Below are 17381 nucleotides of genomic sequence, written 5' to 3'. Positions count from 1 at the left end.
ATAAATCAGCACATCTGGCACACTAAATTCAATCTTTAGTACTGGTGAGCTGTGAAATTAAGCTTCAGATGATTACAATCTGAATATAGCACAAAAGATGTTGAATCCCGGAACCGCAAACAGTGTGTCCAGCCGAGTGGTTCTTTAAAATCCACTTGACTTACTTTGTGTGGAGTTTCCTTGGTGCAGTAGCAGCAACCCGTTTTTTTTTAAAAGGATGTTGTACATGTGTCTGTAAATGCTTGTGTGTTATAGACGAGGTATTTTAATAGCAGGTTAAAAGGCAAAAATAGACCCTTATTTTGAAAGTCTATAATAGTCTATTTAAGAAATTGTTGTTGTTCTGAATTTGTACTTATGGGTTGAATGCACTTGTAATGTAATTTATAGTCTATAATAGAAGGTACCAAACCACAGGACTTTGTAATTCCTATATTGAGGCTGTACATGAAGATACATTACAAACTTACATAGAAATTGAATAGGAAGATATTGGACAGTTTCTGTGGTAATTGTGATTTGTGCAAAAGAAAATGGCAACTGTTGTAAGTTGGTAAGTGATGACACACATAAGTGGAGCCGCAAAGTGTTGTTGCAGCTCACTGGGAAGTGAGAGAGGACGCGTACTGAAACCAGTGTTGCATTAAAACATGATGAAAATAGCAAGCTAGCCAACAAACCAGCTACCTGCTAGTTAGCTAGTCAATTCGATAATGCTTTAATGCTACACTGGTTCTAAAAAATAAATAAAAATAGCAGAATGCATAATGCTCCACTAATGTTACTCCACCTTTAAATGGTCACTACAAAACTTCACCTCAGTCCGCGGCTCTGTGTCCGTTAAGTTTAAACAGGTGTTAGCCTTCTACAACAGCAATGGCAACGGCACACACAAAGATGGCCGCCACTCTGACCTCCCTGTTATGTGGATTTGTTTGGGAATGTGTGATCTGCTTCAATTTTTTACTGATATGAAAACTTGTTTAAAAACTGTGTCAGTACTCTGATGATAATGTGCAGAACTAGAAAATACTTTCTGTCGCACAAGTTTAGGTTTAATAATCATCCAACAATTGCCAACCATGTCTTCTTTTGACCTGAAGGTATAACAGCGGGTGGTGTTGTAATAAGTCCTACAGGGGACAGTTTAATGCTAAGCGGAGCGCCACACATATTACAGTCGACCAACTTCCTTGTTCTCTCTGACGCAAACAAGTCGGTTAAGTTAAATGTTCTGCCCTTTGACCGTACAGCGTGTGCGTGAAACGAGTTATCCTGCTGCTATTGTGACAAAGTCTAAGTAACAACCCAGGTACTTTAAGTTGATGTCTGGGGGTCGGGCATCAGAGAGGAGCCTCCAAATAGAAGTTCATTGTAGCCCCGTAGACACGGGAGAGGAGGGAGGGAAGGAGGGAGAGAGAAAGGAATAGCGAGTCCGCGCGTGCGATCCAGCGCTGACAGCCGTCGATGAGGAAGTGTAATTGAACCTGCTGTGTGTGTGTGTGTGTGTGTGTGTGTGTGTGCGTGTGTGTGAGTAGAGGGAGGAAAGCGTCTCATCGTGGCTCCTGGAGAGAGCGTCGCTCCCCAAATAGCGCGGGCTGGAGACCACATCGCAGGCTACTGGGAATTACCGGGATGTCACGGGGGATAATATCAGTAATCATGCGCCTTATCGGCGCAACCTCAGCGACAAGGTTTGCGGAGAGAAGCGACGAGGAGGAGGAAGAAGAGGAGGGGTAGACAGCCCTGGCAGACAGGTGCGACTCCGCAGCCCGTTTCATTTTTCTGCGCGGTCCAGAGAAGTAGTGGCGCCATGGATACCCGCAAGGAAAACAAGGTAAGGAAAGCCATGAAACCCAAAACGACTAAGCGCAAGGAGAAGAAACACAAAACCGGGAGGTTTGGCAGGAAGAGATCGCTGCGATCTTTTGGGAATTTCATGGGGAGGATCCTTAAAACTTTGGGCACTTTGGCGCACTTTGGAGACGCGGAGCCGACGGACGTGGAGGACGACGACGGGGGCTTCGGGCCAGACGCGTCCGGGGGTTTCAAAGACGACGGCGCGCAGGTCGCCCGGGAGGGAGCCGCGAAGAAGAGCTCCGCGGCGTCCTCCTCGCACGGCTCGGTGAAAGGGAGGCTGTCGTGGTGCCACGGCGACAAGACCCCCGGGGTGCTCGGGCTGAAGAACCACGGCAACACCTGCTTCATGAACGCCGTGGTCCAGTGCCTCAGCAACACGGACCTGCTGGCCGAGTACCTCGGGCTGGAGCAGTACAAGTCAGAGGGGTGCCACGGGAGGGTGAACGGGGAGGCGAGGGGCGAGGAGCCGCAGGCCGCCAGGGGAGAGGTGACCGAGCAGCTGGCGTCGCTGGTTCGAGGTCTGTGGACCCTGGAGTACACCCCGCAGCTGTCCGTGGAGTTCAAGGTGAGGACACACTGGCTGGTCGTGCTGCTTTTTCGTTTAGCAGTGTGCTGTTATTACCTGGTAATACATGCCTCAGAGGGAAAGAGTGTGACGGACACTTAGCTTAATTTCCCGGCATGTCATTGAGGACATGATTAGAAATGACTAGAGAGAAAGAGAGAGAGAGAGAGAGAGAGAGAGAGAGAGAGAGAGAGAGAGAGAGAGAGAGAGAGAGAGAGAGAGAGAGATTTTGTCTTTATAACAAATGGAACAACTTTTTATAACTACACAAATACCAGTTGGGTTATGGCAATTAGCAAGGTGGATAATAGAACGGCCATATATCTATTTGAATAAAACATCCATGGGCCCCAGACCCCAAGGGGCCCCGAGGACCACCCCAAGCCAAATAGTTTGTCAATTGATTTCTGGTTATTTTATTAACTGCTCATTTGTCTGTGAGTGTCCCCTGCTGCAGAACAATAAAACGCAATACCTAGGGGCCTTGGGGCATTTTAAATCCCATTAGCACACAGCTAATTGACACACGGCCGCAAAAGCTGCAGCCAGGTAGTTTATTTTCCAGCGCCGGTGGGTGTCTGGGTCTCTGAGCTAAACATAATTAAGCTGCCGTGAGTGGCCTGCTGCTGTGTGGTCTGCACTCAGCGGGTACTCGGGGAGGACACAAATACATTCACATTGAGAGGGTGGTGGAGAGGGGGGAATAAGGGTTCAACAAAAATGTGTGCCCTCCCCTCTTCCCTGTGAGTTACTCCTGGAGTAAAGATACGTCATTTTCATCAGGTTTTGGTTGCTGCTACGCATTCCTCCCATGCGAGCTCAGCAACTAAGCCAAGTGAAGGCTCAAACGTGGACGTGGTTCAAAGGCCGATGTTCCACCAATGCCTGTCCTGTGAAGACGCTCAGGCCCTGCGTGGGCGTGTGTGCATGTCACGTGAAGCAATGACAATGAAAGCCACTCCGTCTCTCAGTCTCCAGGTTTTTTATTGATTCTTGTTTGTTGAACAAGTAGTGTAGTCACTGATTACACACTGGGTGCAGCGTCTCCACCCGACTCACCTGCCCTTCACTCAGGTGGTTGATCTGCATTCCCAGTGCGGGGGAAGTCGTGCTCCTCATCTCATTCTGAAATTTTTTAAACGCAGCATGTGACATTAATACAAGGTTTCTCTCTCTGTGCTGAGTGGATGGCAGTCAACCGTCAGGCGGGCATCCTGAGAGGTAACTGCTCTGTTGCGTCAACAGACGGCCTGGGGGAAGTTGTAAAGGGGGTGGGGATGCAATATGTGTTAATGTACGAGAGGCATATGACTTATCAATAGAAAAAAAAGGTTGATTTATGACAGTGGATTGAATGGAGCCGTTTTGCTCATCCACAACCACAAATTAGTAAGGAAGTAAAAAAGAGAGAAAGTGCAGTTTGTTCCAAAGCTGTGTTGGAGAGGTGGTTATTAACTAAGAGGAAGAAAAAGAAAATGCAGTTTTGATCAGAAAGAAGGATCATTAATGCTGAGCACCTGCAATGTGTGGCCAGGTTTAAAGCGCTCGCTAACTTGAGCCTGAGCCTTATATGTTAAAAAGTCAACATGAAAACCACAAACAATTACGAGAAGTGAATTAAAAGGAAATACAAAGACAATCAAGATATTTATTAAAAATGACCTCTTCTGAAGTGGCTCATCTTGATCAGGACACCTCAGTACTAAATATGTGAGGAGCTTACTGGTGCTCTAAGTTAGCGCTTATATCAAGTTGAACCCTGGGACGAAGACTGGTAACATCCATCCATCCATCCATTATCTTGACCGCTTGTCCTCATTAGGGTCGCGGGGCGCTGGAGCCGATCCCAGCTGTCAAGGGGCGAAGGCAGGGTACACCCTGGACAGGTCGCCAGTTCATCACAGGGCAGACATATAGACAAACAACCATTCACACTCACATTCACACCTACGGGCAATTTAGAGTCCAATTAACCTATGCAGCATGTCTTTGGACTGTGGGAGGAAGCCGGAGAACCCGGAGAGAACCCACGCTGCCACGGGGAGAACATGCAAACTCCACACAGAAGGACCTGCCAGACCAGTATCCGAACCCCGCCCCGCCCGGGATCCGAACCACAGACCCTCTTGCTGTGAGGCGTCAGTGCTAGCCACTACACCACCGTGCAGCCGACTGGTAACATGTCGCGCCCAAAATATGTCAAAATGTAAAACAATGGTCATTTCTAGGCTTGGAGAAGTTTTGGTAAAATAAATAAACCCAGAATGTTTCGTAAAAGGGGCATATGAAAAATGGTGTCACAAACACCTGCATAATAACAAATACGTGGTTTAAAAAAGGCTACACTGATGTTCTGGCAGACCACAGTGCAACTTGAAAGACACGACTTAAGAAAGAGAGTAAAAATGTGTATGAGTCTTAGTGAGTCTCATTCAGGCCCCTTTTGTCGTAAAAATGTTTTGAAATAGTGTTTGATATCAGTCCTTATACTTATTATAGGTAGAGGTAGTCGCTCTGGTTTTACCAAAATGCTTTTTTGGGACGCCGATTGGTCCGCTTTCACAGCCATGTTGTGTGTGTATGTGTGCATATATACATATATATATATATATATATATATATATATATATATATATATATATATATATATATATATATATTGTGGTGTAGTAGTGTTCCTCTGTTCCTCTGTAGCCCAATAACTATATATTTTCTCATCATAGTGGGCTGCACCAAAAGAAAAAAGAAAAAATCCATGTCTTCCACTCCCGCTTTTTGTGTTTTCTCGCCTTGCCCCATTGAATCGACACAGTGATTTGTGTCTGTCTGCTCATCCCAGGGTGAAGCAGGAGAGAGGATGTTTACTGTAGCCAGTGCATTCAGTCTGGAAAAAGTAGGATGCACACCCCTCCCCCTCTCCCCTCCTGCTGAGTGGCCTCCAGTTGTGTGCACTCAGAGGGAGAAAGAAAGAGATATGTAGGAGGGAGAGACATCACTACGAAACAAAACTACTTCTTCCAACCTGTGATCCTCTTAAGACGCCCCCTGGGTTGAAATTTGGGAGGGAAAAAGGGAACAGTCAACTTTGACAACTGATGGTTAATACCAAGTCCCTCCACACCTGAAGAGGGGCAATGGGCTGCAAGTGGAAGTGAAAAAAATACTTTTTGTAGTCGGACACTTTTCCATTTCCTTTACGGCTGTAATAATTTATGAGCAGGAGTTATGCGGCTTTCAGTAGAAATCCCAATATCTCTCAACCGAAGATAGCAGAATGACCTAAGGCCGTTACAACACGGTGTTAGGTCAACATTTAAATGTTAGGCGCTGCTCTCGAAAAGTGCCACTTGGAGCTGGAAAACAAGTTTCGTTTGACTTTTTTTTCAGCCTTTGAAAAGCCAAACGGCAGCGTGTGTCTATCATGCATGGTTTTCATTTTATCCCCTGTATGATGTCAATTTGTTCCCAGAAAGTTGCTGTCACTGCTACATTTGAAATTCAGAGCGTTGATATAAAAGAAAATAACTGTTGGCAATGCAAAAGATATGGTGGAGTAAAGATGTCCTGAGGCCCCGATCACACCGCTAGCAGCGCCATAGCGCTAGCTCCCCTCTTGCGCCACAAGTATTTCTAGCGGTTTGCACAAAACTCATGTACTCAAGTTTTCTGCGCCAGGCGGCGAGTCGCTTCACTCATCTGTATCACTTTACTACTTTACTTTAGTACTTTTTTTTATCACTGATTTTGTGGTTTGACGCCAGTAGGTGTGGTAGGGCGAGCCAGCTACTTAGCTGTTGAGCTGTGCGACAGGTCCGGAGTATGTGAGAGGGAAGGAGGAATGAATATCTCATGCCGCGATAGTTTCATGTCGTCCACAGATAGAGAGGGAGCGAGGCTGTGACTTTATAACGCCGTTCAGAGACCCAGGTTCGCCGTTAAGGTAAGGGCCACCTTCCGGTGGCCTCCTCATGTAAACACAGTTAACTCTGCTAGCACTGTTTCCTCTTGTTGGCGCTGTTAGCATCACCGACCGCCATTTTCAGCCGTGTGAAGGCACTATATGTGCTCAATGATGAGCACCTTTTAACAAGTGATGGTTGTGTTTCATAAAAAGTGGGCCGTTTTTGTTCTGAGGGGCTCATTCCTTATTGCACAGTAAGAATAATGAGCAAAGTGAAAAAGAATGTAATTTTTCCCCGATTGCTAAAGGTTGCTCGCCTCCGCAACCCATTCGATCGCTCGAAGCCCTGCATTTTAAGTCGGGCTGCTACGAAGTGTGTTGCCAAATGCTGCTCTGCTTGCAAACAACAGCGATCAGCCCACTGGGAGTGCTTGCGTTTAAAGGTCACCGTTTCCAACCCTGCCACCACCGCTTCACTACACATTTTGACATTGATGAAATCTGGAGGGATGAAGTGTCCTTTTATTGGTGCCTCCAAAAGTTGTCTCCATCAATTTAACTCGACGGTGGAGCGAGCTCATTCTTTTTTGTTACCGCCTCACACTCCTGACCTTCTTTTAAAAAAGAAGTTGTGTTGCAGGAGCCCGGATGCATCTTTTTGTGTTTATTTATTTTTACGCTTGATGGAACGCAGCTTCCGGGAGGCCAGAAGGAGCTTAGCCGGGAAGAGGAAGCCTGGTGTTTCGGTGTTTTGGTGTTTGTGAGTACAAATGCAGTACAAGTTGGGTTTGCCACGAAAGGCTCGTTCGACTTCGCCTGGTCTCCCATGCTCGCTTTCGGGGCTGAAAGATGTGAACTTTTCTTTTGCAAAGACTTATGAAACACAAGTTGGACCACTAACAAGTTCGGCGAGCCGCACTCCGTTTACACCTTCAGCCGCCAGGACGAGAGGAAATAAAGAAACACAAGGAGGAGCCGTGTCTGTGTTGAAAGCGCTATTAGACCGTTCTGCACCAGGTTTCATTCCCCCTCCCGTTATGTGTGTGCCAAGCTTGAACGACACACTGTAGGAAACCATAAGGGGTAGAAAAAAGGAATAAAAATCAATCTTTAGCATCGGGGGATTCCATTCCTGCCATCTCCGCATCACACGCGCGCAACTCTTTTTCCCGCCTCATCTCCGTGGTGGAAATGGAGTTTGCGTTCACACGGCTCTTAAAGGTGACAGATGCAGCTTCCAAGACTCCCAGTTGTGCGCACGTGCAAAATAAATTAATAAATAATGTCCAGCCCCAACGGTGAATCCTCAAGAGGATCAGTTTCTCCGTTCCGGCAGAAACCAGGGAGCCTGTGTAGCATTCAGAGGCGATTATTTATTGTCGCATCTCATTCATTCCTCCTTAATTACGCACTGATCGCCTGTAAATTCCACATGGGCGATCCACATAGGAGTTATAGGGTCCGGTCCCAAGATGTTGCATTTTGATTTGTCATAAAAAATAGGTAATATTCACTCCTGCCTGTTTTCTGTTGTTCTGGAGGTGAATCCAGCGTAGCCCAGGAAGTAGAGGGCTGATTAGATTTGGAAGGATGGCTTAAGGAGCAGACGGGGGAAGGACAGGTGCTGCACTGTGTGTGTGTGTGTGTGTGTGTGTGTGTGTGTGTGTGTGTGTGTGTGTGTGTGTGTGTGTGTTTGTCTGGAGCTCAGCTGGGACTGATTTAGCAGAGGGGAATGGTTCTCAGATGACACAAAGAAAAAGAGAGACAATAGAGGAAGAAATAGCGTGTGTGTTTGTGTGAGACAAGAAAACAACAGATGAAACGCAGCATTAGGGAGAGAGAGAGAGTGAGAGAGTGATACGTAAGTGCAGACTGTAAGTGATGACTGTCCTGTGTCCAGAGGTGAGCCGGCGACACCAGGCCGCCTGAAAAATGGAGCAGCCAGTAATGACAGATTCTATCCAGCCTCATTCCAGCCACACCTGAAGGGGTGTGTGTGTGCGTGTGTGCGCATGTGCATGTGGGGTTCCTCTGGTTATGCCTCATCGTTATTTGTCAGCGTCCTTCTGCGTCCGTCATACAGAACTCCGTCCAGGCCTGTTTTGCAGGCCAGACCACAATGTGGCCGAGGTGGAGGTAAATGTTTTTTTTAGGGAGAGGGAGAAAGAGAGGAGGGTCATTAGCTTGATGTATGTCTGAGGTAAGTTCCTGGCCCCACCAGCACTCAGATCCGTCATTGTTTATAGAGTAGGGAGATGGATGTTGGGGTGTAATGGTGTGAGTTGAAGCGAGGGTGGGGAAAGGGTGGGAATGCCAAAGCAGACATGTTCCAGGTCGTGGAAGCAGGGGGAGGTTGCCCCTTATCTCCGCCGACCACTGGGAGGTCGTGACCCCTGCCGCAGAGGCCGCATCTGGTTGAGCATCTGTCTTTTGTCGTTCACTTATCTTTTCGCTTTCTTTGTTTGTAGAAAAGCTGGTCGGCCTTGATTTTTTTGTTTTGTTTTATTTTTTTGCAAGTCAAGGCAGGACATTTCATCAAAAGGAGATTGTTTTGTGATGAATTCTGTGAAATACATTTACTTGTGCTACTACTTCCACTCCTGTTTTGTAATTTAAGTAAAAATAAATATCAATATTATATATCAATATGCATAATATTTGCAAAGTCTATGGATCGCCATATTTTGGGTGATATAAAAAGGCAAATATTTCAATTCAATTTAATATTTTGCTTGGGAATAGGTTGACAAAGGTACAACGATATTAATCAACGCTACAACGTCATCCGAATAGTTACGTTGCTAATCGTTAGACCTTTCTCTCTCTTTACCAGTTGCCACTTGTGTTTGTCCTCTTGAAAATAAATCGGTAAGTTTGGCACATTTGGCAGCATCCTTCTCCAATGCCTTTCTTTTTTTTCAACCTGGCTTTTTCAGCCCCTCCTGCCCTCTTCCTAGCGTCCATCCTCCCTGACGCGTAATGTTGCGGTCGGGCTGGCCCAGCTCTCGGTGGCCTATCTAAGAAAACTTTTTGGAAAAGACGGGCTACGAACGGAACCAACTCTATTTGGGAGGGGTGAACTTCCTTGCATGGTACAACCCATGCAGAGGCTGCGGTCTCAGAGTGCGGTGTGTAGCCCACTTTAAGAGAAGATGGACTAACGTGACAAATGTCAAATAAAATTCTCGACCAGGGTTGAGAATCGGATCCTTGGTCAAGACTGATCAATAGTTTCTTACAAAAGAAAAATCTCCCTCAAGTTGACCGTTACCCCTCCCCCCCCCACCTCCCCCCACACACATCCTCTCCTCAACTGCCTCTGGATTGTTTGCTCAATACACACTTCAGATCCGAGTCGAGCTGCTCAGGTCAGCTTTGAATACCGGCAGCGTTCACAGAGAAGCTCCACGTTATGACCAACCCGCCATTTTGGTTCTTTGTGTCTTTCCCCGCCGTTTCTTTTGTGTCCGTTTCATCTCCTTTACTGGAATTCAATAAAAAATTCCCACACACACACACATGCACACGCACACACACAGACACACACACACACACACACACACACACACACACACACACACACACACACACACACACTCAAACAGAGTTAGGAAACAGCACATGAGGCCTTAATGGAGTTGTGACCTCTTGAGGTCATCAGGTGTCTAAGCCCCAACTCCTGTAACCTCGGCAACTGTCTTTGCCTTGTTTTTTCACCCCACCTATAAATACAATATATATATATATATATATATATATATATATATATATATATATATATATATATATATATAATGTATATTTTTTGTACTTTCTTGCCAGTTTCTCACTTCTCACCACAACAGCGTCGTCCTTGAGAAAAAAGAAAAGGAATAAAAAAACCCTCTCCGGTTCTGTTGAACCTCCGCCAGCGTCTCCTCCCTCACGCCTCTCCTCCCGCTCTCCATCTGCCCCTCCATCCTCTGTCAGTGCTCCCTCACAGGGATGAAGCTCATTAGCGGGCTGTCTCCTCCAGGTAGTCCTCCCCTCCCTCCCGTGTTTATATTTAGACGCCGCAGGTGTAATGTGGTGATTTCTTCCTTTAATGAGGCGTGGAGCCATCGGTCACACACACGGAGAGGGACAGAGCAGCGGAGACAAGTAGCCACCCAGCAAAGTGTTGACACCACCGTCACTTTAGCGTGTCGATTTCTCCGTCTGACTCATAAAGTCACAACTCCCTCCTCATAATTTAATTAGACTGCCAGACCTTTTTTTTTTTCCCTCTCGTAACACCTGTCAGGGTTTTGGACGTCCTCTGCGTGAGTCTGCGTGAGTCTGCGTGAGTCAGCGTTCGGCGCGCTGCAGGATGACGGCGGTCTGATTTTTGTTTACTGATGCCGTTAAGCTGTCCCACAAATAAAGAGTTCTTTATTTCAACAACGACAACAACAAAACAAACAAAAAAAACTTTTAAAGAGTTTGAATTCTGCATGAGTTTCCTCAATATGGCGATATGTTTCAGGGCGCTGTTAGTGAACTACGAGGTTGGTTTAAATCAGTTATGAAATGCCAAACATTTGCTGGTTCCAGATTCTTGACTGAGAAATTTAGGCTTTTCTGTCATAATAAGGTCAATATAGATAGTTGTTCAGAAAGAAAAAGACATCTGAAGATTGCAAGTTGGACCGTGCAAGTATAAAAGGCACCTGTCACTGTTCTTCAATACCAAATAATACATTGATTAACAGATAAAATCATTTTTAGTTTCTGCTCTATCTGACCCATGCATCTTCTGCTCTGAAGTCTGATTCATATTAATAAAGGGCGCTCTGTCTCTGGGTTTCTTTTTTTCCCACCACCACTTATTTTGCCAGAGTGCAGCGACCAAAGAGAATCGTGAATGACTTCATTACTTGATCTTATCATAGCCAAATAATGCCCGGTAGATGTTCTTAAATGAGTCTGCATTAAGTGGTGGTAAGAGAGAGAGAGAGAGAGAGAGAGAGAGAGAGAGAGAGAGAGAGAGAGAGAGAGAGAGAGAAAGAAATGTCCCCAATCTTCTTTTTCTTTCATCTCACTGTTACAAACGATGAGTTCTTATGTTCTATGTGATGTTGGTCTCATCTCATCAAGGAAAGATGTCAGTATTTAATGACTCCTATTGATTCTAACTTTTCCCCGTCCCTCAGAGCATGGTGGCCAAGTACGGCTCCCAGTTTCGAGGTAACTCTCAGCATGACGCCCTGGAGTTTCTCCTCTGGCTCCTGGACAGAGTTCATGAAGATGCAAATCCCAGCCCCAACAACAACAACAACACGAACAGCAGCAGCAGCAAGACCAAAGCCACCACCAAGGTGAGTCCACACGCCATCATTAGCCGCGGGCTATATAGATATAAATATTTGTGCTGTCAAGCGATTAAAATATTTAATTGTGATTAATAGCATTTATGTCATAGTTAACTCGTGATTAATCACTTTATTTTCATGTTAATGCTCTTAACATGAAAAAGTGGATTGTTTCGCTTTATGCAAATGTTTGATTTTATTGAAAAAAACAACTGCCAAACAGGCTGGTTCAAATTAAAATTATAAAGTGCATATATCAGGTAAACAAGAGTTTACAAAATACAATTATTAAATGCACATTTCAGGTAAGGAGTGAGAGAGAGAGAGGTAGAAAGAGAGATCATTTGAATTATTTATTGTTTAATTATTATTTTTGTTATCTGTATAAGTTGTATATTTCTATGTTTTTCTGATCTGTTTTGATACTTTGACAATACAATTAAATGCAGTGATAAAGTGCACATTTCAGGGAAACAAGGGCAAGAGAGAGAGGATATTTTAATCATTTATTGTTTTATTATTATTGTAGTTATCTGCATAAGTTGTAAATTTCTATGTTTTTCTGATGTAATGATGCTTTGGCAATATTGTTGTTGCAACATTCATGCCAATTAAGCTGAGAGAGAGAGAGAGAGAGAGAGAGAGAGAGAGAGAGAGAGAGAGAGAGAGAGAGGGTTAGCATTAGCGGTGTGCTCGGCCATCGAGTGGTATTTCAGACTGGATAGCTACGATAATAGCTCAGTTCACAATGACAAACGGCTCATAGCACTTCGGTCTTGTCGTGGGAACCGTCTGACAACTCGTTAAAAGTAAACTTTCCATTTATTAGCGTCGTATCATTTTGCCGTATCGCGCTCCCCATTCATTTCAACCCGTAACGTTAGCCTAGCTTCCAAGCGCAAACGGCGTGCCTATTTTTTTGCTTCTGGTTGAGCTACAGCCGGTTAAACTACATCCGGCTTTGAAAAATGAAAATGTGTTAACGGCATCAATAAAATTAACGCCGTTAAAATTGGTTTGCGTTAACGCCGGTAATAACGTGCTAATCTGACAGCACTAATATATATATATATATATATATATATATATATATACATATATATATATGTATATATAATAAGCCATCCTTTGCACTTTACTCATTTTGTTGTTTCTGTCTCGTAAAAAGAAGAGTTGTTTTCCGAGGGAGTCTTGGAGCTGGTTCTCTGAGGACCCTCCCAGCTCCAGTTAAGTCTAAACCCATTGGTCCGAGATGATCCTCTGTGCGCAGAGATTCTTCTCACTCTTCTGTGAGATGTCAAAGGAGAAAGCGCAGAAATGGCCGACGTCTGCACGCCATCTCTCTCCCTCTTGCTGTCTTTGTTTTTGTCCCCGATGTGTGAAAGATCCACTTCGCGACCTTGCACTTGAAAATGTGCTGGGACGTGATGCGGCGAGAGGAAATGAAGGGCAGACGCATCAGGACTGAGTTGATGACTTTTTCTTTTTTCTTTTATTTCCATCATGACCAGAGTTGCCAAGGCACCGATAGCCAGTAAAATGTGTCTTTGATGTGTACATTTATTGGATTAGACTGAAGTGCACTTCAGAAGAAATGCACATGAAAACAACAGCAATAGAGAACATAAGAGGAGATTGTAAAATAACTATTATTAACTCACTCTGTATGCCTTCTTTATTCATGTCATGTGTACTCTTTAACTCTTTACAGCTTTGAAAATGGGTCAGTGCATTGTTTTACTGTATATTTACATTTAGCTTAATTACATTTTTCTGCCGATATGTGACCAAATAAGTCCAAAAAACATGGGAAAAAGGAGTGACTTGTTAGACCATTCTCTTTGTCTGTGGCAAGTAATTGAATGTCCAATTTTGCGAGTGTGTTTTTGACATTAAACACAGGATAAAAAGAGCTACTGTGATCATCCAACGTGTCAAACTCCCTGCGATTAATCACATTTGCTCAGTATTTTTCTCCCTGTCGTCCTGGAGTTTGGCGGTTCCGCCTCCACGCCCACCCAAAGTCCTTGTCGATAGAGGAGTACTGTTATGAGCCGAGCTGTCGCAGCACTGTCACCCAGTTGGTGCCGGCTCGCCCTCTTCGACGGCATTGCTAATGGAGGCTGCTTTTGTGGTGCGTTAACCAGCTTACGGCCGCCGCTCTCATTAAGCTGCCAGTGAATCGAGGTTTTTACACAAAAGCCGGCTTTTCTCCACCGCGAGGCGGAGAAGAAGAAAATCACTGGCTTTTTCACACCAGGAAGGAACATTAAACATCTGATAAAAAAAAGAAAAAACAAGGAATGGTCCAGTGGAGCATTTGGAGTTTTTCCATTGGAGTTTTCCCCCCATAAATTTAAGACTTTAATTTTGGAAATGTCCCTACATTGGGCCCCTAATACACTGTAGGGTTAGGGCTAACCTTAACCCTAACCCATGCATCTTTATATCGACTGAGACGAGTTAAAACATATCACTTCTTTGGTTTGCTCAGTGGCCTGACTGAAGTTTACTTAAACAGCAGCATGCCTGTCAAATAGTCTGCTAACAACCGACGTCAGCTCCTTGGGAGCTCTTCACGCGAGAGTAACTATGTTTGCATCCTTACAACCTGTGCATTTCATGCCTCTTTGTCACGGTTTTTGACAGCCTACTTATAACTTCCTCTTTTTTTCTTCTATTCATGTCATGATGTATCACTCAGGAGGTGTGGGGGAATCCTCAAGGAACAAGGGTCAAGGTGAATCCTCTTTAAAATAAGTACAGCTTGGCAGTTGATGTTTTGATTGTCGGGAAAATGTCTACACGACACGTATAAGTTCCCACGAAGCAAATATGAGCGGGAACCTTGTGTCCACTCACATGTTTCTACAATCCGTTTGAGCTGGATATTGACACAGTATGGATATATCTGGATATTTATATTATGTGTGTGTGTGTGTGTGTGTGTGTGTGTGTGTGTGTGTGAGTCTAAGTTTCTCACACAAGCCAAATATATTTTAGCTGAACAGGACACCGTAAATGATATTACTGCTGTAGTATTTTGGATTCCCAATAGACTCAAAGAGGCGGCAATCAATCCATCATGTTTTTTTAATATGGCAACTTTCCAACAAATCAATTGCAATTCAAAGTGTTTTACAAATGAGGAAAAAATGGGGAGAAAGTGATCAGACAAATGCAAAAAAACTAATTCAGTACATTGAAAGTGTTAAAAGAATACAAAAACTAATTCAAGACTGAAAAGAAAAACAGTAAAGAAAGGAAATATGAGCGAAATATATTAAAACAAGTATATGTATAAATAAAAAATACAGAAAGCTTTGTGTAAAATTCTTTTCAAAGAAGAAGTTGTTTGTGCAGCACACCTGCTGTGAGCAGTGTGACCAGTCCGGCAGCTTCACCCGAGCGGCATTACGTAACGCGAGGCTGTGAACACACACAAAGGCAGCCGAGTAATGTTAATCCTCCTTCCAGTGGGACCTCGCTGAACCCGCCTGCTCTCTCTCTCGCCTCGCTGGCGGTGGCGGCAACGCATTCCTCAGCCGGCTGACAGAGCCAACCAAACCCGCGGCGAAACCACGGCTCGGTGCAACAACGGCCTCTCAAAACGGCGTGACAATTGTTGTTCGTCATCTTCGTTAGCTCACAACAGCAAAACAAACAAAAAAAACAGCAAAAAAACGAGGCGTAGCTTAAGCTAGAAGTGAGCGAGGCCTGTTCTTGACTTAGGGTTGCCGCTGTCTTTGAGCCAATAGATCACATGATGTTAAAGGTCAGGATCGCAGTGCGAACCGTTGCATTATGTTCTCCACTTAGCCCCCAGCAGTTCTCAAAATATGAATAAGAGCGGTTAAACTATGGACGGTGAGAAAAAAATCAATAACCAACAAACAGCTTGGTGTTATAGGAGCTCGGCATACATTTCCCAGTGTTCACCAAGTGAGCACACTAAGCGCGAGCTACGTTCATTTTACGTGTCAGGCCCTGCTCCGCGAGTGGGATTTTGAGCGAGTACATTTAAAAAAATGTGTCCATCTCTCCCCATGGACAGTCGGTTTTGCCGATGCAACACCAGTGCCAAATCATTACATATGCATTATTCCATTTTTAAATGTCGATACGGGGCGGATTTTCTGCCCCAGGAGGGTCGACCATGGAGGGAGGGAGAGTGAGAGAGAAGAAAAAAAAAATCATATATATCCCCTTGGACCCCGGAGCCAACTGGATGGACTTTGAAATCGGGCCGGTGGACGTGGTAATGCGAGCATGCCCTTTTATCAACACAAACAGAATTGGCGAGTTTGATAGCTCTCCAGGTGATTTTAAATGACGGCCCCCTGTCACCGCCGATGATGGGTCTCTAAACTGGTGCCTCCCGTTTCTGTGTCAATCATTAAGCGCCCTGAGGTCACATCCACACAGCATATCCTATGATCCAGACGGTCCTCTATATATGAGACGTATAAAACAAGAGCAACTGATTGAAATATGATGGAAAGCTGCTCTCTGTTAGCTTCAGGTGGCTTTTGCCTTTGTCGAAAAAGAGTTAAAGCAATAAATGGAATTATGAAAACACATTTGCCAAAAACAATTCTGACTCGGACATATAACTCACAGCTGGTTCGGCTATCGGTTGACCTCTCCTCTAAATGAGGTGAAGGGAGAGGCGCGGGACCAGCCCCAGTCCCGGCTCGACCAGCAGCAACAACAGCGCCGTGGCTGTTAATGATTGAATATGACTGCAGATATAAACACACTGACAGTAACACAACCAGCATTTCACTCACCAAATGCCCATAACCCTCCGTAACCACTGTGCGAAAGGGGTCATCAGTAAATCCACTAGCAAGTCAGAGATTCTAGGTTCTTGTTCTTGTTCTTCTTACAAAAGGTGCATTACTGTCACCTACTGCCGCTGCATCAATGACCAATCACAGCGCACGTTAATGGTCGTGCCGGGCCTTTTGCCGAAAAACACACTTCAATAATCTTAGCAGCTTCTGAATTCTCAATGGGATAATGCATATTTTGAGAAGAATCACATGAAATGTATTGATAAACTGAGTTTTTTAACTATGTAGTTTAAGCCGCTCTCTATTCCATAAAGAGACAGAGGCGAAATGTGATTGGACAAGAGCTCCGCAGGCCTGAAGCAGATCAACAGAGGAAGACGACTGTGCAATGAGAAAATAAGCTAATAGGAAAAATTAATTACAATACATGTTGTGTACATTTGTAGTGTAAATTTATATAAATTATAAAACAGGTATAACTTTATGATTCTGTTTAGCAGAGGAGGCTTATCAGGCCCTGACGGACCACCACTGCTCAATTCCCTTCTCCACTCTCCATCAAACACGGTGACATCAAAGCAGCGTAACCCCGCCTCCCGCTCGGCCAACGGTCTGATTTTAACCGCGAGTGACATTTCTCAGATGCCACAAATTCCTCCTGACAGAGCGGGAGAGCGCGAGGGGGTCTTTTGAATGAGAACATTGTTTTGTTTTTGACATGACTTTGTTTTTGATGCGTTTCTCAAAAAAGAGTTACCGTTGCAAACAAAAAAAAAGGAGGTCGGGGGGGATTGTGCCTTTTCAGAAGACCGATGCTCGGTCCATCAGACAGAAGTAAGATGAGCGGTGTCAACATTTTTCAGGAGTGATTGTAAGATCTCCTGTATCCTATCAGTGTGAAAACAGTCTGGACAGAGGCGCTGGGGTCA

The 17381-nt window shown here is 44.7% G+C and overlaps 1 protein-coding gene across 1 annotated transcript in view; it reads left to right on the top strand.

Moving 5' to 3' along the window:
* Positions 1–1534: 1534 nt before the first annotated feature.
* usp43a (ubiquitin specific peptidase 43a) overlaps positions 1535–17381 on the top strand; it is a 103756-nt gene continuing 87909 nt past the window's right edge. The window contains exons 1-2 of the mRNA XM_068592487.1: positions 1535–2425; positions 11498–11662. Of these exons, the coding sequence (XP_068448588.1) occupies positions 1814–2425; positions 11498–11662 (777 nt within the window). The 5' untranslated portion in view covers positions 1535–1813. The remainder of the gene's footprint in view (positions 2426–11497; positions 11663–17381) is intronic.

This window comes from Clinocottus analis, unplaced genomic scaffold, assembly GCF_023055335.1.
Source record: "Clinocottus analis isolate CAN_PGR_092001 unplaced genomic scaffold, fCliAna1.0.p SCAF_27, whole genome shotgun sequence".
Classification (NCBI taxonomy): Eukaryota; Metazoa; Chordata; class Actinopteri; order Perciformes; family Cottidae; genus Clinocottus; species Clinocottus analis.
This window is presented reverse-complemented; position numbering and strand designations above follow the sequence as displayed.